Source organism: Larus michahellis, chromosome 13 (assembly GCF_964199755.1).
Source record: "Larus michahellis chromosome 13, bLarMic1.1, whole genome shotgun sequence".
In the NCBI taxonomy this organism is placed as follows: Eukaryota; Metazoa; Chordata; class Aves; order Charadriiformes; family Laridae; genus Larus; species Larus michahellis.
The window spans coordinates 16584295-16608141 of record NC_133908.1 but is presented as its reverse complement, the minus strand read 5'-3'; the positions used below and the strand labels follow the sequence as shown (position 1 = coordinate 16608141).

The window sequence follows — 23847 nt, the reverse complement described above, 5'->3', positions numbered from 1 at the left end:
ACCTTCTGAAAACCTTTACTGTCTACCTTGTTATCCTTCCACTGTAATTGTACAGACTCTCTTCTCTGCAATACTAAAATCCCTTCACGTGTACAAACACAAGTACAGAAACAGCCTGTTTTCTGTGCTTGGCCATGTTTTCCAGCCCCACTCTGGACTACATACATAAATAGCTTTTACTGTAAAACTCGACGGTTTTACAAAATAATACATCTAACTAATCTGAGTTGTTACAGGCCTTGAAAATATCCTTATTGTTGTACGTGCTTGCACATAGAGCCACAGCACGAGCGGCGGTGTCCGTAAGCGAGCACACACGAGACTTGGGGCCTCTCCGAAAAAGGCCCTGTCGCCTTCGCGCTGGCAGGGCATCACCTGGGTCTGAGCCGCAGGGAGACCGACCCACGCAACACAAAGGGACCTGGAAGCAAAAAGATAAGGCAAGCCCAACAGCGGTCATTGAAGGATGAAATAATCTCTATCCTTTTAAAGGCAGATCCACACAAGCACTCATCTGGAACCATACAGAACTTAAATTTTCTGTATTTTCTCATCTGAAACACAATCATTCTCACCTCTCTTTATTGACTGAAATGTCTCTTAATTATCCAAAGTCTACCTGTGATTATAAATTCTTTATAATGATTCCTTCTAATTACTCTACACAGACAGAGATGACAGTTGTCAGCTGGGTCATAACTGAAAAAATAAACAGATTCTAATGCAATCTTACGTCTGCTGTTATCTCGGATTTCCTATATAATTCATCACTGGGTTAAAATGCTAATGGTACCATAACGGTTTTATGGTAGAATGCCACTAGGACATTTATTTTGGTAGTATCCTGAGGGGAACTCATAACTGAAGAGATTCCATAAAAATTGTTTCAAGCAACAAAAAATTGTTTCAATGTTTCTAGCAAATTTGAAATTTTTTCTTTGACTTGGTCATATATGCTTGAAAATAATCTTTGTACATAACCTTTCCAGAAAAATTCAACCCCTGAAGAATCATCTCTGCAGCATATGCTTCCTTAATAAGACACGATCCTAACAGCCTTGATCCTAACGTAGTGCTATTAGTTACCTCTCATGAAAAATGTCACTAAGGAGGAAATAAGTTCAAAAAATTTCTTTATGAATCAGAAATGGAATCAGCAGCTTTTAGCCTAAGGCACTTTATCTCATGAGAACCAAGCACTCTTTGGAAAGTGAGACATAGTTAATAAGTTCTCTGGGGGGAATACAGCAACCTGTAATTAATTTTTTAAGAAAAATGAAATCAGGCGAAAGACTGAGTCCGTTAGGAATACATACCAAACCGTTTTAAATTTGCCCAGTGCTGATAACGCAGTACAGATTTCCTATTTATTTTCAAAATATTATTTGTAAAATATACATCAAAAAAACTGGCTCTAGTAATGTATTTTTTATGTAGGACCTATGCTGACCCTTCTCTAAATGGATTTCTACTTATATCTTTTCCCAGAAAAAAGCTTTCCAAACACAACTGCAGAAAAATATTTAGTATACATGCGATAATCATTTCGCTGCAAGGTTTTCTTTAAATAATTGCCACCAAATTGGTTCCCATGGTCACCTCATGCATCATACAGATACATTTGGCAGGTAAACAGTTCCTTAGCAACATTACCATTACCTTTTACAGTGCTTTTTAGTAGACACAAATAAAAAGGTTTGCAGTGAATCAGTAATAAACCCCAGTTTCAGTCATGCAGTTGATCCAGAATATCTGGCTCAGATTATCTGATTTATTCAAAGCAGTTCATGTTCTCGCCAAATCTCACACTGCCAAGCACATTTCAGGGATGTTTTTAAGCAGCACCCTGTCCAAAGCAGGGGAAAAAGGGTTGAGGTTGATGGGGAAGGTCTAAGTCCTAAGTAACGCCATTAAATTCTGCACTGACCACACAAACGTGGCCAACCTTTGAAGTCTTTGTTCCAACTACAAAGACTGATGAGAAATACATATAAACAAACCTGACTTTGTTATTTGGCTGTAAGATCTTGCGGAAGGTGTCAGACTGGCAGTCTCGGAATGCAAAACTGTCTACTTCGTCAGAAACGTCCTCCACAGCACCTGCCTCACACTGTTTCTGAGGGAGGAAGGGATGGTCCAGGCACCGGGGAACGCACAAGTGCAGGAGACAACGCCAGCTTCTTGCTGCCTCACCACTGACGATGGACTCGGGCTCCCTCTGTGCTCCTGGCTGTCCTTGTCTCAAACTGACCTCAACAGCACCAGCTAACTTTTCCCTCTTTAATCCTTTTACATTAAGCAGGAAACGGTTTAAATTATTTTAATCTGCTGACTATGATTTAGACATATATGTGAGAAAGTCAAGGGGAAAATGCCACCTTAATTTGGTAATCTTTTGATCTGAAAGCCACTGACAGAAAAAAAGGTCGTGTTTTAAATCCACTGCGATATTTTCCGAGAAGGATGCAGTGATAGTCCAAAGAAGTCAAATATAGAAATTGTGGAAAGCTTTTCTCTCTGAAGACTGTGGCAGGACAGCCTTGAGAAATCCTTCCTTTTCTTCGGTCAATTTGGACGACATAAGTGAATGCAGTGTCTCTGTATGACGTTCTTCAATTTAAAGACAACTCTCTCTGAATGACAAACAGTAAGAAAAAAATGCTTATTTATACCAAAAGGAGCCTGCTGCTCCAAGTATGCTCCCCATTTATTTTGCAGATGCCAGATAACTTGTCTTTCGACTGTTGAAAATTCACACCCAAGACAAGTGGTAAAATTTTAATAAACCGTTTGAGACAGGAACGCAGAAGAATACTTATTCCAGGAGATGACACAAATGCTTTGCTTGGCTCACAGACATGTGTATTTAATGGGGAAACAGCCCAATGGCTTTCTAATTATGTTTAAGTCTCCACTTAGCTAACATGTTAGTAGGTAATTCTACATGGAAATACCAGCACTCTCCTCGTTCCTAGGCCTGGACAAATTTCAGAACTCAAAAGTCATTGCTACTATGACCATGGAAACACAACAGGAACGAGAGGCTGATTGTGAAATCACTAAAGAAAGGAATATAAAATTTAAAAACCCAAAGCAAAACAGAAAAAAACCCTGAGTCCTTACTATAAAGTTCTAGAGGAAATGCAGATTTTATCTTCTTCCCCTTTTAAGTATTAACTGAGCCAATGTTAGTTTCTATTTTGTCAGCAAGGGTGGCTTCAAACCAGGCAAAATTAATCTCTCTTGCTGCATCCCAAGGACCGAGGGGTAAGACTAACCAAGCCAGGTCACTGTCTGCTTTCTCAGCTTGCAGCTCTCCTTTCTCACCAGTTAAAATGGGTCATTACATATGCAAAAGTTGCCTTAACTCGGAACTTGTACTGGGCAGCTGAAGAGCCAACCAGAAGCTGATTAAAAACCTACGGCACTCCTGTTGCCAAGGTGCGGGAGATGGGAAAGGAGAGGAGCTTCTGAGGCGTTGCCATGACTGCAAGGAAGAAGGCTTTACTACGTGAAGAGCTAATCATTTCAAAATGCTCCATCCCTTGAGGATCTGCATGAACCTTGAAGAGAAATTTCACACTAAGCACTGAGAAGCTGTCATTCGCACATCTGTATAATCTCCTTGTGCTAATTCCACTTCCCTTTTATTTCTTTTTGTCTCTCCAAATTGGATGAACTGTAGTAGTTGCACTAAACTACAGAGCCTTGATATATGCTCATTAACCCTATGTTTCAAAGCAGAAATAATCTGAAATAATGAAAAGCTCGTTCCTCACAAATTAAAATTGCATTCTACAGCCTTCATCTTATCACACAAATGCCAGAATCCCACTACTAAGAGGCACGAACTAGTGGTGGAAATTTCTAAAGCTTCAAACGAAGCCTGCAATTTTTTAACACAGATCTGCTTTAAAATGCAAGGTGGATTTTGTTCCATTTACATACTTTTTTTTTTTTTTACATAGAGCCTTTTCACTCTTGTAATTGTTCATTCTAGCAACTCTTATAAAGTGTGAGCCCACAAAGAGGTGATCTGGTAAGGTTTAAACTGAGTTCTCCCCACTCCTGTCAACCTGCAATCCTCGTAGCCTGCCCATCCCACGGGAAAGAACTGGCCCTAGGAAAGGCTTGGCTTTATTTAGGGCTCAGTCGGAGGCAGCTGTAATGGAGCGGTTTCAGGAATCCCCACCTACCAGGTGCCAGTGTCTGTTCCCTCCACTAAGCCATGGAAAGAAACGGGACATATAAATGTTTCCAGCGTGTTTCAATGCACAATGCTGTACTGGAAGGTGATTTACGCTGCCCTGCTTCACTGGGCACCAACGGACCAGGGGCAGAGCCCGTGACAGGTTGCGATGGCAAAGAGCCACCAAGGGTTCTGTTCAGAAAAGACACGGTTCGTACGAGGGACACCATTCTCGGCCTGGTCACACCGTCAGCAACCGCGTTCGGCCAGCTTGCGATCTGCGCTCAGAAGAGCACGGCTCCCGCGAGGGAGCGCTGGGAGAGATGAAAGCATCAGGGCAGCGTGGGGTAAAACACTTGGCCAGACTCTTACTGATCAGAACAAGCAAACTATGCCTCAGGTAATAGATTGCTGACTTGATAGCAAACATTTGCCTATTTTGCTACCTCAAAGCTTCAAAGTTTGCTTAGAACAAAGAGCAGAATTATTGCATTCTCATTATGCAGAAACCCACTATAATTTAATTAGCTGTTTAACAAAGATTCCAGCAGATAGCTAAATTTCACTTTTCAAAGGCATTTCTTCCACATTCTGACATTAATGACGCTACCAAAAACTTAGCTTAGCTTTTTTTTCAGCAAGATGCTTAGCTTAGACAAGATGCCAATAAAAAAATGACATACTCCAGTTTTATTTTTCACTTTTTTGCAAATACAGGGACAATCAATCAATTCAGCTGAACACAACTCCAGTTAAACAGGCATCGAATTCACTCATCTAAACTTGTCAGTGTTAACTACTAGCTCTCCAGAGGCAGAGCTGCCATCCCTAGCCACAGCCATTACTTTTCCTCCAGCTTTTATTTATTGCAGTGGTAGAACAGAAAGCAGTCCTCTCCCCCCTGAAATGTGTGGGTCACACGGGTTTTCCGTAAGCTTTTCCATGCCAGAGAGCGAAGCTCTGGTAGCTGTCGGCCTCCCAAGGTCACCCCGCTCTTATCAGAGGGGCCAAGGGACAGACCAGAGACGTGTCAGAGGAAGATGAGGAGCAGCAGCTGTGTAACTCCAAATGCCCGCTTCTCCTCGGGACCCCTAAGTGGCAGACGCAGCTGATACGGGACGCCTGCACCGCCAAATGTCACAAAACAAGCAACACAAATCCAACAACAGTCGCGTCCCTCCCCAGATCCAGCTTGTCGGGGGGGGGCTGGGGAGCAGGAAAGGCCTAAGTGTGCAAAATGCCTTCCCACCAGCTAGCCAAGGGCAAGGCTGCCTGTGCAGAGCCAGCCAGGGGAGACATGACGGGCAGGCGGCCGAGCAGCTCTCCAGCCCCGCACTGCAAGTCCCCTCCGGCTGTGGGGACGGCGGGGACTCCCAGCGCCGGGGCAAGCGCACGATGGCAGCATCCAGATAAAGCATCTCCTACTAACACCTCGCATGAAAGCGTGTCTCCTCTCTCAAGCACGGGTGCTATGCCCCCAGAGTTAAAAACAGTTTAAATATTAGCTTCTAGTCACTTAAGAGCAACAACCTGTTAATCAGTTTGGCTGCACAGCGCCATTCCACTCCCGGCCACAGAGAAGAGCCATAGGCCTGTCTGCTACTGTAGTGCTTTGAGATAAAAACACACCAGGAACAACAAACGTTTTTATCCAGCTTTCTACTGGAAAAGGACAGTTTGGTTTGTGTTTTCAGTTTCTGTTGACAAGAACCTTCAAAGATGAAAGTTGCAGCTCTTCCTACAATGACCTACTTTGATGAAAAAACCACAAAATAAGCCATTTACAGCCAGGCCAAGCCCAGTGCACTTCTTCCCTACAACCGTATTACTGGGTGAGCAAGACGTTGGTAAATCATCAGCCAGCTATTTGCCAGACAGTGCCACAATGACACTTACAGAAATTGAGTAAATGGATGTTTAAATCAGAAAGAAAATGAGAGATTCAGGAAGACTGGGGAACCTCGTCATGCCAGGAGGTCAAAGAATTTTTTCAGCAACTCACTTCTTTCCCACTGGAAATGGATAAGAAGTTTACAGGCTTCTGATCTTCAGAACAGTCCCTCACACAAAAGGAGAGACGATTTCAAAGACCAGGGGCTGGATTACACATTTATAGATCACAGGCATATTTAACAGGTCAGAGGGCCTCAAAAGATTAAAACATCAGTGTTTGTAGAATAACGGCTTCTTCAGATAGTTATGCCAAGACATCATCATTAAGCAGAGTTTGCCAGGTCCTAAAACCTCAAAAAGCATTCGGGGAGTGCTGGATGGAGCTTTGAAATCCATCTCGCATTCTTCTCTGTTATGCCAACTTGCCCTTAAACCTTCAAGTATTAAACCTGAGAGAGACAGGCGAATTTACAAAAACTGTCATGGCAGTTGTGCATTAGTATTCAGTTACCACTATCGGTACGTGTTTAACCACCAGATCATTACCCCACAGCGACCACTCGCATGAGAACTCCCGAAGGAGAGACGGGAGATAGCACACCAAACCCCCTGTTCATTGCTTTGACAGCGTCTTCTGGAGCGTTACATTTTTACATACATATATTTCCATGGCACAATGAAAATAAAAAAGTACAAGCACTAAACAAGAAAGCCTTAAAGCAACCTAAAGGCAAAAGCAAGAATTTTTATTCCCTTTCACAGGCGTGGAGACGAGGAGTCTGCTACTCTGCCTACTCTTACGCAGGGCTGCTGATTCCAACAGGCAGCCCAGGTAATTTGGGTAGGATGCACTCCAGCAATCAGGCATCTACGATACATGCTACCGCCTGGGAATTCAAAATGATGCCCGCATTTATTTCTCATTGTGAAATAAAAAAATGGGATGCCACTGATTTAAAAAAATCCGTAACCAAATGGCACAGCCACATCATGCAGCAAGTCCATGGCAAAGGCACAGGATTCAGGGTTTACCAGCTGCTAGTTCTCCACTCCATCCATTACACCACAAACTCTTCTACTTCCACATCAACTCGGTTTGAGTTCTTGCACAGGGTAAAGCCTCCCCCCTGCCTTAAGAGGCTGCTCTACCACCTGCAAGGTGTAACTGCACCACCACAGTCACTAACACAGCAGAATACACGATACAGACAGTTGTTCCCAGCAGCGTCCTGATTAAAGCAGCTAAAAGAACTTGAAGAGACCAGAAAAATCACAGTAAATCCAGTGACATTCATTGCCTTTCATCAGTTACTTTTTCATAATTTATTTGTTTGGTGATGCATAAGACTAGAGCTGAAAGAATAACACTTGTTGGATGTTGTTAAATCTTCCGTACTGGCCAGAATTACTTCTGGTGAGTAGAATTTTTGTAAATGTGTTGCCAATTAGTATATACAACAAATGTTGCTTAAGCCCAGCTGAACCCGGCTTCCTGGAAAACGTCCCTAACAAATGGCCATCTGATTAGTCCCCATCAGGAGGAACATACTGTATCTGAGTAAGAATACTGGGAGAAAAACAAATGGCAACAAAGAGCAACAGGCACACCGCTACGATGCAAAGAGAGAACAGTAGTGTACCTTTGCTCATTTGAGGCACAAATTCAAAAGGGTGGAAAAAAATCCAGCTTATCTTCCAAAGCCTTTTTACAGCCTTTTCTCAGGTCAATGACTTACACCACACATCATCTTTCTGGAACCTAAGCAAAGTTTTGCGGTGCTCTGAACAAGCGATTTCAGACGCAGGAGCTGTCTGGATTCTAGCCCTACTTCACACTCTCCCAACCCCGTCACAAAGTAACTGATGACTTCAATCACGCTGCAGCGCTGATCTCCTCCCCTGGATCAATACAAAACATTTCTTGATTAGGTTTTCGGGGCTAGGAGGAATCTCATCACTATCAATCTCACTGACTGGCACCTTGAAGTACTAGTATATGAAGAGCCCTAGATTTATTTTTAAACAAAAGTTTCCACGTATACATACGGACTGAACTCCAAATCATCCATACTGCCAAATAGCTCACAAAAAACAGGGAAAGAAAGAACGGGAGACAGAAGAGCTGTGAAGGAGGAGGAGTAAGAACCCAAGGGGGTGCTGAAGACGAAGAGGTACCGGGTAGAATTCAGACACTGCAGGCTGCTGAGAGCACAACTGCAAGACTTATTTTGCTTAAAAACAACCCATAGGCACGAAAATACAATTGAAGACTCAGTAGACATACACTCTAAGACAGCAAGTATGTCACTTGCTCTTCTCTATTTCAGCACAAAGACTTCACCCCAAAGTGTATATTGAAATCTAACCCGTAAGACTATTTTAAAACATAATTTGAACGTTGCAAGTCCTACCTCCGGACACAGGTATTCATTTGTCACATTTATACAGCAACTTCATTCTCAGGCTTCCTAAAGCATTTCATAATCGTGTATTTGCAGTGCTGTGCAAATACAACCATTGCCAGGGTGGCTTCCATAATAACCAGAGCACAGGATATCGCTCAGCAATCAAAAAAAGGCGCCTGTGGTCAGGTCAAGACAACAACAAGCAAGCAGTGCTCAGTCTTTAAAAAGAGAAACTAAACGCTACTGTAATATGGGTTATAAAGAACACACTTGCTCCTGCAGCTGCACTGCTTGAGAGAGTAGATATATGAATTGCCCAAATCACACATATTTTGGCTGAATTCAAACGGCAGCGACAACGTAATACTGCTATCGGGGCTCTCATTCACTCCGGTAGCACAGATTGTGTGCTGAACCAGGGGTCCCAAACCCGCTGCTGACCTTAGTGTGTATCACTGCACTGCTTTGGGCTGAAAACTGGTTCTCCATTTCTTTCTGAGAAGCCGAGGTACTACCCGTGGCAACCACATTAAAAAATCACCAAGGCTGAAAAGTCAGGCACCAAAAAGCCTGTGCAATGTTAATTTGGTTGAGCATTACAGTCCAGTTCGCCCTGACTGCATCCAGGGACCTCACCCGCATTCTACACTTTTGCAGGAAAACCAAATCCTGCATATAAACCATTTCACTACGCAGATCCAAACAGCTCCCAGAACTGGTTCAGATTGTGCCCCGAATAAGCCAGGAGAGCTGATAAAATATTCAGCATATGTTAATTAAGACTATTACCACGCATATTCACAAGCAGGCTGAACTGGATGTGTTTAGAAAGGCTTGATTTTGGCGTTTCCCCATTTTCTATGTCTGCCTTTGCAATCTCAATAGATCCATCGTAGCGGATCTATGTATGTTTGTGACCTGTACAGCTGTTACACGTTTGTACGACATTTGCTCTCATCTGCGCTGAGCTACCTTATGTGCCTAACCTCAGTGGGATTCAGGAAACCCGAAGTTAGAAGCACAAACTCCTTATATAGTAAAGGGAGAAAACAAGCGCCTCCCTGAAGAACTGATTTAATAGACCCAGGATGATGACCTACAGTGGATGTTGCGAAAACCTCTTTAAAGCAGCAAGTTTTTCCTACTTATTCTAAATATACTTTTTTTTTTTCCCCTCTGCAGTGCCAAAGGTCTGCTTAATGCACACAGATTTAATCGACACAAAGAAATGAAAGAAACAGATGGCCAGAGGCCAGTGTTGCAGCCAGGCTGGTGGTGTAAAACAGCGCACACCTCCACGGTGTACACGAGGAAGCAGTGTGTGTGAAAGGGAGACGGTCAGGGATCCATCTGCAACAAAGGAAACGCAGTGGATACCATACAGGAAGTTTATAATGGGCACCCGAGACCAGGTCCTCAGGACTGGGTGGCACTGGCACGCACGTGGCCAAAAACCCCACGCTGGTAAGAATAGCTGCAGTCGGCCTGCATTAGCCAGGAGCCACTTTGAGAACATATGGCAAAACAAATGATTCAATGCAATCTGCTCTTTCTGCTGCTTTCCCCAAATATTGCCGTACTATCATCCTCTGCTTTTTGCCTTACTACACAGTTGTTGCTATTTAAGAGCATGGAAAACACCTGTAGGGGTGACAGGGACCTACAGAATTATTAGCATGATGCGCTGCTGTGGAGGTTCCCCTACTGTTTCCATAGATGAGCTTGAGATGTTTAACACACGTTTTGCTGCTTATGTGCGCGAGAGAAAGGAAGAGAAGGAAAGCCAGCAGGCCAGTCCTGTTTGCTCCTTTTTCCTTCTCCCAGGCAAAAAAATATATATACTCCCAGTGCATCTCTGGATACCCCAGCTCCTAGCTAGCACCACTGTCCTTAAATTCTGTGAGGGTCACAACAAGCAGGAGTTTTACAATTTAACCCCCTATTCACATCCTTCAACTTCCTAAAACATCTACCTTCAGGCCTATAATCTCCTGAGATAAAAATCTCAGTAAACAACGGAAGGTTTGGGCTTTTTACATTGAAAACTTTTTTCCTTTTATAGATGTGGCTGTACAAATAAATAAGCAAGCACACCAGCAAGCAGTGACGTCTGAGACATCAGTGTCGCCACAACTCATCCATCTATCGTTAAGTCTTCCATGTTTATTATTTTAAGTGTGACAGACTTCCCTCAGAATCAGACTGTATTGCCTATAAAAAACCTCTGGTCCGTTGTTTTTTTAAAATGAACATCTACGTCTTAATGGCAAAGGGAAGTCTGAAGGCAAACGGATGTTTGAAAACTTGAGGCTTAAAAACTAAGACAGCAGGAAGTGAAAAACATATTATAATGTTTTCTTTTAGGTTCGTTCTGTAAAGCGCAGGATTTAGAAGCAAATCTAACCATTTCCGGGGATCTTAACTACGTGTAGTCAGGCTGACAGACTGCTCTCAGTTTCACTGAGGTTCTTTTCCCAGTTCTGCCAGTAACGTGCTGTGTAACCTTGGTTATTGACTCTCCTCTGCGCTCTTCCCTCTTTCTTCTCTCTGTCTTCCTTGGCATTGTTTGGGTCACTACAATCCTGACCCTTTGAAGCCCTAAACATGTACCTTGACAGGTTGTAAGTAGTCCACTAAAATGTATGGGACTAACTCACAGGGAACATTTGTACATATAGTAGTGTAATACACAAACACTTTGCAATGGAGTTTTCTGTATGTATGGCAACACACCCAAATGACTGAAAGCTAGTTATTTATCTGTGTCTGTTCCAACTACACAGTATTCCCTTCTTTGGACGTTTCCATCGCCAGCTCCTGTTCTGTTTGCTGTCTAGAGAGACTCATCCTACGGGGCACACAGTACCATATCACAGTGCAGCTCCAAGTTTAGGTCTCCTTTATTAGTGTGAAGTCGCACATAGCCCTTCTTCTTCACGTATTTGTATCTCACAACGTCTTCTTCAATGGCAGCTGTATCGAAGCAAAAGACAGTAATTAGCTCTCTGGAAGCTTACTAATTTCTAGAAATTATCAGAAATATAAATCATCAGAAAACAAACTGCTAGATTCTACTGTCTGACCTCTTCTCCTGGGGCCCTGGGTCTTCAGGGACTGTACTCTGCAATTCATCTATGATAACCTCACATTAATCTCTGTGCAAAACACTTTCCATTATAGAAAACCACCAACTCCTCGAGAGCCAACAATATCGTCCATATTTTTAAGTCACAGAAGCATTCAATATTACAAACTATAATTTTCAAGTAACGTCTACCAATCACAAACGTTACTTTGAAACCAAATTGTTCTTGTCAAACGTGGAAGCCAAGCAGGTAGTCATCAGTCAACCACAAATTGCTGACATATGAGGACCTACCCAGCTCTGAAAACAAATGAAGCAAAGTTACTGGAAACATTACTGGAAAGTCAAACCACTTCCCATTTTGTCAACACGTCCAGTCAGTCAGATATTTTCAACACTCGAAGACTCACCTGCCAGTCACTGTAATCCACCACGCAAAGGAACCGAACTTGGCAAACGTGGGTTTAGCAGTGTATTCAAGCTTTGCCTAACTAAATTTTAGTGAGAGAAGCCAGATTTCTCATCAACGGGGAATACTAATCGCTCAGATATTTAATCAATGTTCAAATTAAATAAATTCTATACATTTATGTTTAGGCTGGAGAATTAAAGGAAAACTAAAATGCATTTTTGTGTAACCTTGAAAAGCAGTAAATCCAAAGTTATCACCACAAAATTTGCAGTCATTCTAACCGATACCGGGTTAGGCCAAAAAGATGGTAAAGATTTTGCATGCTCTTTGAGGAGAGATTATACTTCATTCCTAACTTAGGTAAGTGGATATCCCATTTTGTGGGTTTTGGGCACAGAAAATTCCTCATTAATTTCAATTCAACATAAGTAACTGCCTTTCAAAGCCGAAGCTAATTCATAATTGCTCCATTATTTTCAGCATGAGCTCACTGGAAAATATGGCTCAGGGCATACATTTCCAAGGCATCATGACCGACCAATTATCAATGCATTCCGCCAGTCCCCAGAAATGCCCGTGTGCTAGGGAGCACGCTCGTAAACTGGAAAGTGAATAAACAGCTCGTGGCGAGGCAGTTCTGGTACCTGCTTCGTGGGTAGTTTCAGGCACCATTGCAGTGGAGGTGAAGGAAGCGCTTACTGCTCCAGTGGAATAGTGAGCCTGTTCGCAGAGGAAAAGGCAAGAGAAAAAGACATTAGATCTTAGAATTTATCTACTAAAGATACTATATAAGCACTATAAACACACAAATGTCATCCTTCTGAAGACAGACTTTCCGCTCTAGCTCCTTAGAAAGAAACAAATGCACGACGCAGCGACAATTCTCCGTTACCCATAACATTAGCTCTGATGAAACTCCAGCTAAGGCTGCCCGAGCCGAAGGGGCTTATTGCTTCCACTGCAGTTTAATACATCAGTATGCACAGACTCTATTATCAGAATTTATTTGTATGTCCACAGGTGGAGATAGGAAAGGAGTACTGCTGGCAAGACATCTGTAAAATTCTCCAACGCTGCTGAGTAAGTGGAAGGAAAACCCAGCGAACCACAGAGATAGTGGGGAGGAAATCAAACCACCCCCTCCCACACGCCCTGCTGCGGGCAGAGGCACCGTCCCGTGCTCCCCAATGTCCATTTTGAGCTCTGTAATTCTCCTGCAGAAAGGAAATGTGAACGTCACACATGGATTTTGTAGCTAATTACAAAGATCTAATAAACCCGGAGATATATGTAGCAGCTCTGAGGCAACGCCTGTAAAGAACAGAGCCCCGGCCAATGCTCTGTCCATAAGGTTACACTCCATCCCGCGGAAGCTCATAGTTATTCCCACCCACAGCAGGAGCTGACAATCTGACTCTCCAACATGTGCACAGCTCAGCGTTGTCTCTCACCTCTTTTTTTTTTTCCTCCCTACATCTTTTGTTTTCTTATAACAGTATGATGCCCTGAAAAAGGGGCAAACGTGATCCTACTCCTTGGTCACTTACACTCCCAAACCTGGCACTGAGCCTCTCATTAAAAGCCATATGCTGCATTGCTATTCGTTTTCATTTAAGTGTAATCAAAGCACGAAGACATATACATTCCAGTATTGTTAAAGGAAAGAGGAACACTCTGTCTTGCCCATTTCTAACAGCCTTTGATATAGGATATCTAGACGCAGATGAATTGTTTCTCTTGACAACCACGAACACACAGTAACATGCACCTGGCAGAACATCCTTTAAAACAGTCCACTAAAAATCCTGCATTCCAGTGGAAATAAATGGAGAAGCAGCTGTGGATCATTTATATATTTGCCCACAGCAGAAATGATTCACTTGCACTGCCCGTAAGGTGTGTTCTCTCTGCCAATAACTGCAGGAAACGATGATAAACAAATTCAAAGCAAGAGATCACAACCTGGGAAAAAAGGTTCTGCCAGCATGCACATCATAACCACATCATAAAGATTCCGTCTTCTTATTGTGCTCCATTTCTAAAATGTTGAGGTTCATTTACAATGATTCAAAAAAGAGAAACTCACTGACACATACAATATATTTCTAAGGAATCCCAATATGATTTTCATATTCTCATCTATGACAAATTTCCATGTAACAGAAAACATAAGGAGTAGTGTCTGTTTATACTGCAATACGGGCCTCTAAGTTGAAAAACATCTACTATCGTTCTTGAAGAAGTCAATCATTGCCAAACTAGAAATTAAATCAACTTACTGCATTCAGCTTATCCACTTTCTTCTTTTCAGGAGCCTTCATAGTAGCTGCTAGAATATCATCGCCTTTGAACTCCTTGTAAAGCTCCAGTAAAGTCTCTCGGGTCTCCGTATTTGTATTTTTCAAATAGTAAGATGGATCCAGTTTTGCTTTTTCTTCATCTAGATAAGACAAAGTGAAATCATTCAGAGTTAAAAGAAAAATTCTGTTTGTTCTCCTTCTATTTATTACCTATCCGGTTACACAAAAGTCTTCCAGATATTTTTTCCTTTTTTTTTAATAAAAAGGTCTAGTAACTATATTTATTCCTGCAGAAACAGTAACAAATAGCAATGCATAACACTAATGACAGTACAACTTGAAATATAGCACAATAAATACCAATATGATGAAGCGTAACAAAAGAAAAAAACAACTTCAAATCAACTACAGCAACAAGTTCTTTGAAACCACTAGAAATTATCTAATTTAATGCAAGTCTTGTAAAATTTTTGCAGAACAATAAAGACAAGATACAATTGGGTACAATATAAACTTCTGTCCTTTGTCTCTTCACTGAACGGCCAGGCCTGTGACGCAAAAATCCCAAGATTTAATGCGACACCAGGGGGAGGAGGCTGGTGAACTGCGCTGTAGAATTTGATTATTTTTTTTTAAATTTAATTATTTTTATTTTCACAAGTTTTGCTTGTACTCTGTCTTGGTATGCCTACTATTTGCTGGATATTAAATATTCCATCTCTGAGATAATACGCACTTATTTTTAGCAAGTAAATAGAATGAGAGATGCTTGCTTGCAGAACTAGTAGCTTAAAAAAATAAAAGATACAAGCATAATAAGACCCAGAAAAACACACCACGCTTAGAATCAGCAATTAGACCTCATTAGAAACAGTTCTAAAGGAAACCACAAGGGCAAAGGAGGGAATTTTTTCCTTTAGCAATTTAGTATTAGCAGGTATTGCTAAGCATTTAGCTACCAAAAAAGTCACAAAATAATTGAGATGCAAATTTCTTAGTTATGATATCTAGAAAGAAAAAAAAGTATTTTATTTTTTATTGCTAAAATAATTTTGGGATTATTTTAGAAAAACCTGTATCAATCTCTGACTTGGAAGATGTGCGTTGCTACCCAGACAGCAGGATGGGCAATACAATGGCGATGCCCATGAAGGAGAGCGGATGGGTATGAGAAGACGTAGGGTTCCGTCTTGGTTCTGGTACGAGGCTAACGGACCTTTTGGCAAATTATTGTTCCTCCTCTTCTCACTTGTCTCTCATCTGCCTGCTCTCAAAGGATATGGAAAGCTTTCCGTGCCTGCACGGCGCTCAATAGAGACAGTCAGCGATTTCTCAAAGAATCATGCCTTTGGTCCAAAATTTGTTAACACCTTTTGATGTGAAAGGGACAGTTTCAACAAGTTATTCATGTTTCCAAGAAGCTTTCAAAGCTACCACTAGCCACTGAGGGATGGCCATCCAGAAAACAGTGTCGATTCCATCTTTAGAATTTGCATATTTGGGTTGCTGTTTTCCCAGTCTGCCTTTGATTCATCCTTACCTGGATCGATTACTTTTATGTTGTTCCTAACATGAAAGAAGTTTGAGACGTTGAACTTATCCAGGTTTGTTGGATCCTGAAAAAAACGAAAAAAAACAAATATCAGAAAGCTTGGTAGGCACCCATTCTGTGCAACAGACTAGTTTGAAGGGCAAACACCACCATAATAAATGAATAGGGAGAGACAGAATAACTTCCATACTCCCCAAATCACAGAAAGACGACAAAAACATAAAGCAACCAACCCCAACTGACATCAGCAATGAGCCCGTTCACAATAGGCTCCGTAGGGATCTGGAATTCAGTCCCAAACCTAGTATTACACATATTTTGCCTGGAGAAGTTACTAACAGAGCTAAGCTGAGTCTACCCATCCTAGTGAGAAGGAAGAATGAGGAGCTGCAATCCCCCGATTCTTTCCTTCGTTCTGTGGTTTGGGCTAAGCTTACTCTATGCGAATCCACATTCGCCATCTCCTCCCGTTTACAGCAGCGCGCCTGATTTGCACATGCACCGTGAACTTCTGTAATGCATTTCCAAATACAAATAAACCCCAGAGCAAGTCTTTGCACTCAGAAATGCTTTGATTGGTTTTTCTTTTTAACAGTGAAATCTGTGCTTACAGAATTACATTTAAAAATAAAAACTAACAATAAAAAAGCAACAAAAAGTGGTCTTGTGAAAACTCTCACTGAGTGACCGCTCAAGGAAAACAGCAAAAACACACAGTCCATTAACTGTGAGTCTTTATACTATCTCTGGGCGACTTTCTGCATAACTTTGACCTTTTGTTAGAGAGAGCGAGACAAGGAATGCCTAGTGGTGATCTAGGTTACATTATACTGTTATTAAACAGTCCTTATTCCTCTTCTTACAATGACTTCAAGGTTTTCTCCTCAAGCTCCTCTGCAGCACAGAAAGGTCAAAACATCAGCCCAGGACACAGTCATTTCTAGAAATTCTGTCTGACAGAACGCAATTCAAAATCTAAAATACCAAAACACAAGAATAATACGCAATAGTTTCAAGTTCAGAACAAAAATAATGCAACATATTATGTAAAGAACTATGACCCTCACATGAATAGTATAATCCCAAATAAATTTAACACAGCTTCTCAGACCACCACTGTTGGTAAGAAGCTCCAACAATTCCACCTCTGCTAAAAGTAGCGATTAATACAAGCAGAGCTGGTAGCTCCATCACTTATTAAGTGATCCAATTATGCCTTTCATTCAGCGTACCTGAAATGGTATGCTTCCACCACAGAGTGCATTTTTAGTTTTACTGCTGGTAGTAAAACCGAAACACATTTATGAAATCAAGCTGTGTGATTCTGCACCCTAATGATGACCTCCTGGCTTTCTGCCGTCCCCTTTCCCAACCACCATGTAATCACGTTCTGTTGTTTCCTGCCCCACTATACCCCTCCGACAGATCTTCATCAAGACATGGACTGCCAAAAAAAAATAATAGAGATTTTATCTTTAAGATCTTGCATTAGCAACAGACTACCTTTAAATAAAACTACTAAGGAATAGGAAATTTGGACCTGTTTTTTAACCATTTTGGTATCCTCTGACACCGGCACTCAGGTGTATTCATTATTTATTACCTCACATACATATTTATGTGTGTATGACTAGAGATAATTTCAGCCTTGCTCTCTGACAGCCAACAAGACGCATGGAGAAAGCCTGGCAAAAGGGCTCATTGTGCCTCCAGAAGACGCAGGCTGCCTCCTCCCAAACACTCGTCAGTAATCATGAGCTGCAGCTTTCCCAGGCAGAAACCATCCCCTTGCACACAAACGTACCACCTCAAAAGGTGAGGGAAGTAAGACTGCTTATCCTTTCCAGAAAAGGAAAAAAAATAATCTGTGTATTAATATTAATAGAGACAAATGGATTTGCAGCAATCCACATGTCTGCTGTTCACGGCAAAGCTGAAGGGCAAGACAGCAGCAAAGAGGAACCAAAAGACACCTTCGCTATATTCCTCTAAATAAAGCTTCTTGATTTTCTGATTGATTGATTGTTTAAAAAATAAAAAGGACATCCCAACTGCCAGTGCCTTACGAAACCAACCATTCTGTGCTCAGGGTACCAGGAATCAGCTTAGTTCACGCTGTTCCACGGCCACAGTTCATTCACACGTTTACCCGGCTTAACCAGCCTAATTGCAGGCCTTGAGCTTCTCCGGTGAAAATGTCTGCAGTCGCCTTCCCCGCGAGGGGTTCCTCCAAATTCCTCCAGCCTGCCCACAGGCCTCGCGCCCAGGCGGTAGGAAGGACGGCGGGGGCCGCAGGGCAGCGCCCACCCCTCGCAGACCACAGTTTGCTCTCTGAGACCCGGGACAACCCCAAACCCAGAACGGAGACCACGGGCCTCCGCACAAGGCCCTTCAGCACATTCAGGCCGGCTGTTTATTCAAACAGAAACCTCGACAAAGCTCGGATTTAGAGTGCTTTCCCCTGTGCTCCTGACCCCGCAAAGCAGGAGTCTCCACCTCGCCAGGCACCGAAGGGACAGACAACCCACACACCTACTCCAAAACCAGCTTCCCTCTCTCGGTGGAAGAAAACCGCAAAAATGGTTCCTCAAGTTGAAATTTCAGCGTCGTCTTACACAGGACACCTCGGACAAGCAGTCGACCGATCGATTCCTCCCTCTCAAATACACCATCATGATACACCAGGAGACATTTGATTAGAACTAGATTGATTAGAATTAGACATACGTGCACACCAGGCATGGCAGCACTGTGGTGAATGTTAACCGAAACACAGGAGACCGTTCGCTTCTACCACCCCCGCGCGCAGTATGGATCCCACCAGCCCAGCCTCTGCTGCAGAGGACACGAACTGATGGAAACGAGCCCTACAACACAAGATACACATTTTCTTAAGGTCAGTCTATGTAAATTAAAAAAAAAGCGTGCATGTTCTTCAGACATGTCGCTTCAGGAAGAAAACTGTCTCAGCACTAACAGCCAGCCTTGCCCGGTCCCTCTCGTTGCATGCGTGACAGCTACCGGGCGCAGACGGCAGCGGTCTGACGGCGGCACCGCAGGCAGACGGACATACCCGCCCCGCCAAAGCCTTCAGCCCTAAGGAATTAATGGCCGCTCCTGCTCACGGAGAGGCCGGACTCCCACTCCTGTTAAGATCAGGGCCTAAAGCCCAAAGGCCTAAAGAAATAAGTTCTGTGTAAGCACACAGAAACCAGAAAGGAAGATGAACCGTGAAGAGTACATTGGCCTACTTTAGTTTGTCTTAGCATGTTTAAAAATACAGATTCAAATTACCATGGGTAGCAGTCTCAGGGCCTTTCTTATTAAGGTTACAAACCATAAACTGAAGTTTAGCAAATTGCTAACACAGATACAGACTTCAAAGGATTGCTAACTATCACGACTATTAAAAATCTCATATTTGATGTTTTCCTGAAAGCTGAGCTCTGAAAACAATTAATCTCAAGTTTTATTCCACTTTTTTTCTCCCCCTATCATTTTCCTGTTTCACCTACTTAGGGAAACAGTTTAACCTCCCTTAATCTTAAGCACTGGACACACAACCCCCAGAAGAGCAGGTTAAACCAGCGCGGTGTCGGTCCCTGTGAGTTCTTTGAGGCCGGGTTCCCCTCGCTCCGGTGGCTCCCCGCACGTCCCCCAGAGAGCCCTCACCCACAGTCACGGAGAGGAAACCTGCTCCGACCTTCTGCCACACAAAGAGCAGGCGAGAAACAGATGAGGAGCGAAATATCAATTAACAGTGTGCAGCTCGGCTACCTCCAACTTCGCTCATTAGTTATGCTCCCTGCCACAAATGCCAGTGGTGTTTAACAGCTTGTCGGGAACCGTGTCTTGTCCACGGCTGATTAGGTTGTACAGAAACAATAAAACTGACATAAGGAAGCACATTACAGTACGAGCCTTTATTTTCCTTTAGCGGCAGCAAACCTGTTTGCATTCTACCCAGACATTTTCTGTCTATTAATTTCTCCCAGGACGCCCCTCCATTTCTGTGGTGCAAAGCAGACGCAGTTGTCGGTGTGCGCCTGCCAGGGAGAGCTGCCATCGTGGGCCTGTGCCCACGGCGGCCGGCACAACAGGCGTGGGGGTTTATTGCGATTCGTGGGGCGAAGAGGGACAGACCCCCCTGCCCTGCACTGCCGCCCAGCGGAGCCACGCTTCTCACCAGCTCCCCGTCCCTGCCGGCACACAGCCCAGCAAGAGCTGCTAGGAGTGCCCACAGCAGGAATCATTTCTGCTCTGGCTTCACAAATCTGAGAGCCGCGGTTTCTGGTTTGTGCAGAGACACAGGGGAGGATGAGGAATTGACAGGGGGCTAAAGAGGAAATTGTTCTTAGTTCCTCCGAACACTTCCTACTGCGTGGGATACGAAAGCAGGGAATTGCAGCATTCTTTGCTCTCCTCAGGACCTCTCACTCTTGCTGCGATGGGAAGAAGTCCCCGGGACTGCCAGAGCCCACCGCCGTGCCCAGCAAAGCACGGCCCGACCCCCCTCCTCCCTGTGCACCTTCAGCTGGGGCTGGCGCTTGCTTCAGCCTGCCCACCCTTACAGAGCATACAGGGCATCCGGATTACACTTACTTATCTGCTTGCTTTATGAAGTTCCACATCATTACACAAAGCATAATCTGTAAAATATGAGATTCAAACACAGAGAGAGAAACTTGGAAAAACGTAACACCTGCACTGTAGAAGATGGAAAGCTTGATTTGGGTTTGTGGCAAGATCACACAGCTAAGACAAGGAAATTGTAACTTGAGGGTAAAGAGCTACAGTCTGAAAAATCCAGTCATACTAAGACTGCTGACGTCTAGGAAGGGTTTCATATGGAATATTGTCACACGTATTTCTGTCATTATCACCAGGATACTAAACCAGAATCCATGACAGCTTTTGCCTGAATAACCACACTCCAGTTTTGGTACTGTATCTTGCACACCAGGATATGGCATTACTCTCTACCTCCTGCCCAAGGGGCTGGATAATGTCGCCATATGCTGATGAAGAACTGCCACGCTCTGCCCCAGGGCATTTGCATTTCAACAGGGGAAAAAGCTATTTCTGCATATGTAAGCCCAGGAAACACTGTGGATTCCTTTACAAAGAGAAGCGCATCATAGATTTAAGACAGTGGTGTGATTTTGCTTTTTTTAGTTCAAGATCCAAAATAATTTGTCATTTTTAACAAGTAAACTTCGTAGCAATAGGACACAAATAACTATCACTAAAATCAAAGCAACCAGCTGAGATGGTGCCCACCAGAAAAGATAACAGGAATGGATTATGATTAAATTTTATGCATAGAACATGCAAAGAATTTTATGCAATTCTCTCTCTTCTGAAAGAGCAAATTTTTTCGGTTTTATTTTTAATTACATACATTAGGAGAGAGAGGTCAGGTTTGAGGTCAATTGCTATTCTAGTAAAAGAACATCCCTAGCAGATGTAGGATTGCCCTTTATGTGTCAATTAAGAAAAATGTGATCACACAAATAATCTGTAAACATACATTATTCAAATTTTCCATTTATCATGTTGTATTTCACTACCAAACACACAGGTACCCCATCTGCTTCCCAGAACACTCAGAGTCAGCCTCTGGAAACCCTATTTTCTATTGACAAACACAGCTATTACAGACAGTCCTGTTCAGCTGCTATTTGCAAAGCAAAGAATGTTTTTTTATAGCAACTTCCTGTATATCTACCTTTTTGCCAAACAGCAGGGTCAGCGTTCCCAGCGCACTCCCAATCCCAGCTCTCTCACATACCCCAGTACTCAATTTACACGGGGGAACAGGAGAACAACAAAGTGATAAATTTCAACACAGAACTGAAAGGTTTTTAAGAGAAGCGGGATTTGGGAGGGAGCTCTAGGGGCACAAATTGAAACACAACAGATTGCAGTCACGAACGCTGGCGAAGAAACAAAGCCACAGGTGGCAGAGCTTGGCAGTGTGAAGCCACCACGCTGCCTGCAGTGCTGTCAACAAGAGAGCTCGCGGAGGAGACACGGGTCTGTCTTTCAACACTTTACATGCAGAAAATACCAAGAGAAAATAACAGCAGATTCCTATACCACATATACATACACAATTTTAGTACCCAGGCTAGTGATACCACTTTAGGTTGCATTCTGGCCTCAACAGAGCAAGCCAGGGTAGGGCAGGCTCTGAACAGGAGAAATCAGGGTATACCGCAAGTTTGCCGTGGGTTTGCGCCGTCCGTCAAATGGCTCTTACCTCCTATTCAACACCCCAAAGCCATTTTAGCCCACTGGTTGAAAATCCTTCCTCGAAAAAAATACTTAAGAACTAACCGGGGGAAGTGTCAAACTGGAGCTGGATAACAGCGTTCGGACGGTCAAAGTCCTTTCTGGTCCGACCCCAAGATGGGGGTAGCTTCACTATTTCTAAACTTATTTGGGAAGAGTATGCCACAAGATCGCATGCTACAGAAGTTCAGTTAACACCAAACCATAATGAGTCATTTACTTAAGAGGAACAGATCTACTCACACGTTACGAACGTCACCCTAGAGGGACCTGAGAGAGGTCCAGGCCGTGTCCGGCTGTGACCTCCATACAGCTGGCAGGACGGCCGTGCCAGTGACTGGACTACTACTGTCCTCTACTTAGTTTCTGTTAATGGACGTATTCCTCCAAGCAAGACAGACACCCAACATGTCAAGAATAGAGTGAATGCGAAAATTATTGCTAAAAATCCCCATAGGGAACATCTAGATTGCTAGCCATTGCGTTTTGACGTTTAGGGGACTAGGGCATCTGTTTGCTTTTATGAAAAATCAAAGCTAGGCGCATAACAGGAATACACTCTTTACAATCTTTATACATACGTTCAACTCCAAACCTACAAAACACACCAAAATATTTTTAAATGATTGCACACTTCAATTATTTGTTAAAAATAATTTGTTTTTCCAAACTGATGCACAGAAGTATTTTTAGTCACTCATGTTGTCTTTTTTTACCGTTCCAAATCCATTAGCAACCATGCAGTTACATTCAAATAACATTCTGTTGGGAGCTTTCAGTCTGAAAAAGCCATTTTTTGCTTCCATTGGATTAAAAACATTTTACTTTGTTGCATTAGCTTGAACAGCCATAAGCCCAAAGGAACAGAGGAAAAATATGTATAAACATGCTGCTCAGCACTGGGGAGTATGGAAGAAGGGATACATTTCATTTAAATTTAGACATAAATGAAAAATATTTTTCTATTCGAATTAGACAGTATTAGTCTTGGTTAGTGGCAATTAGCTGTTCATGAGATGCATACTAAACTCACGACTCAAATAATAATGATCCTTGAATCTTTTTTCCCCTATTTTGAAATCATGCAAGCTTAAAAATGCCCACTTCTAAACAAAAGGTTTAGATCTTTTGATCCTAAAGTACCGCTGTAAGTATTTTTCACACTCTGAAATTTACAATGCTATTTTAATTTACGTTTGGAGTCTGTTAAAATCAGTAAAAGACCACCATTGTTAGCTGTTCAGAAGAAAATGATTCTAACCAAGCACTTAAAGAAAATCCTCTGGTTTGCTACTTATTTTACTCTACATTTAGAGAAACATTCTATGAAAAATGTGTTTCTGAAGCTTTGACTCTTTCAGGCATCTTCAAAAAACTAAGATGGACAATCAACTTCAGTCTTAATGTAACATGTCGACTTCCTAAAAGTTTATATACTTTACATTCTAAAACACGATTCTTTTAATAACAGACCACCTACCGTTGGCTGTCGAGAGCTGAAGATGATTCTTTCCCTTTCCTCTACCCAGTCTTTTCCCAATGCACTTCTGTTAAGTCTCACATTAAATCAGAGGTGTCGCAGCAATTTTTCAGGTAAGATTAAAGAAAAAAACCCAAAATCTTATGTGCGGTTTCATATCCAAAATTTAGGATTGTGCACAAGATCCTATGTTCAGTTGGATGCAGTGAAATAGTGAGCAACTGCGAATACATTTGT

General features: G+C 42.7%; 1 protein-coding gene across 2 annotated transcripts in view; it reads right to left on the bottom strand.

Annotated features, from left to right (window-relative positions):
- The window catches only part of PPIL2 (peptidylprolyl isomerase like 2), a 71872-nt gene that overhangs the window by 27052 nt on the left and 20973 nt on the right, over positions 1-23847 (bottom strand). For both annotated transcript variants that reach the window (XM_074605888.1, XM_074605889.1), the window contains 4 exons: positions 15825-15900; positions 14264-14424; positions 12629-12704; positions 11354-11460 (listed from right to left, as the gene is read on the bottom strand). In XM_074605888.1, the coding sequence (XP_074461989.1) occupies positions 11354-11460; positions 12629-12704; positions 14264-14424; positions 15825-15900 (420 nt within the window). The remainder of the gene's footprint in view (positions 1-11353; positions 11461-12628; positions 12705-14263; positions 14425-15824; positions 15901-23847) is intronic.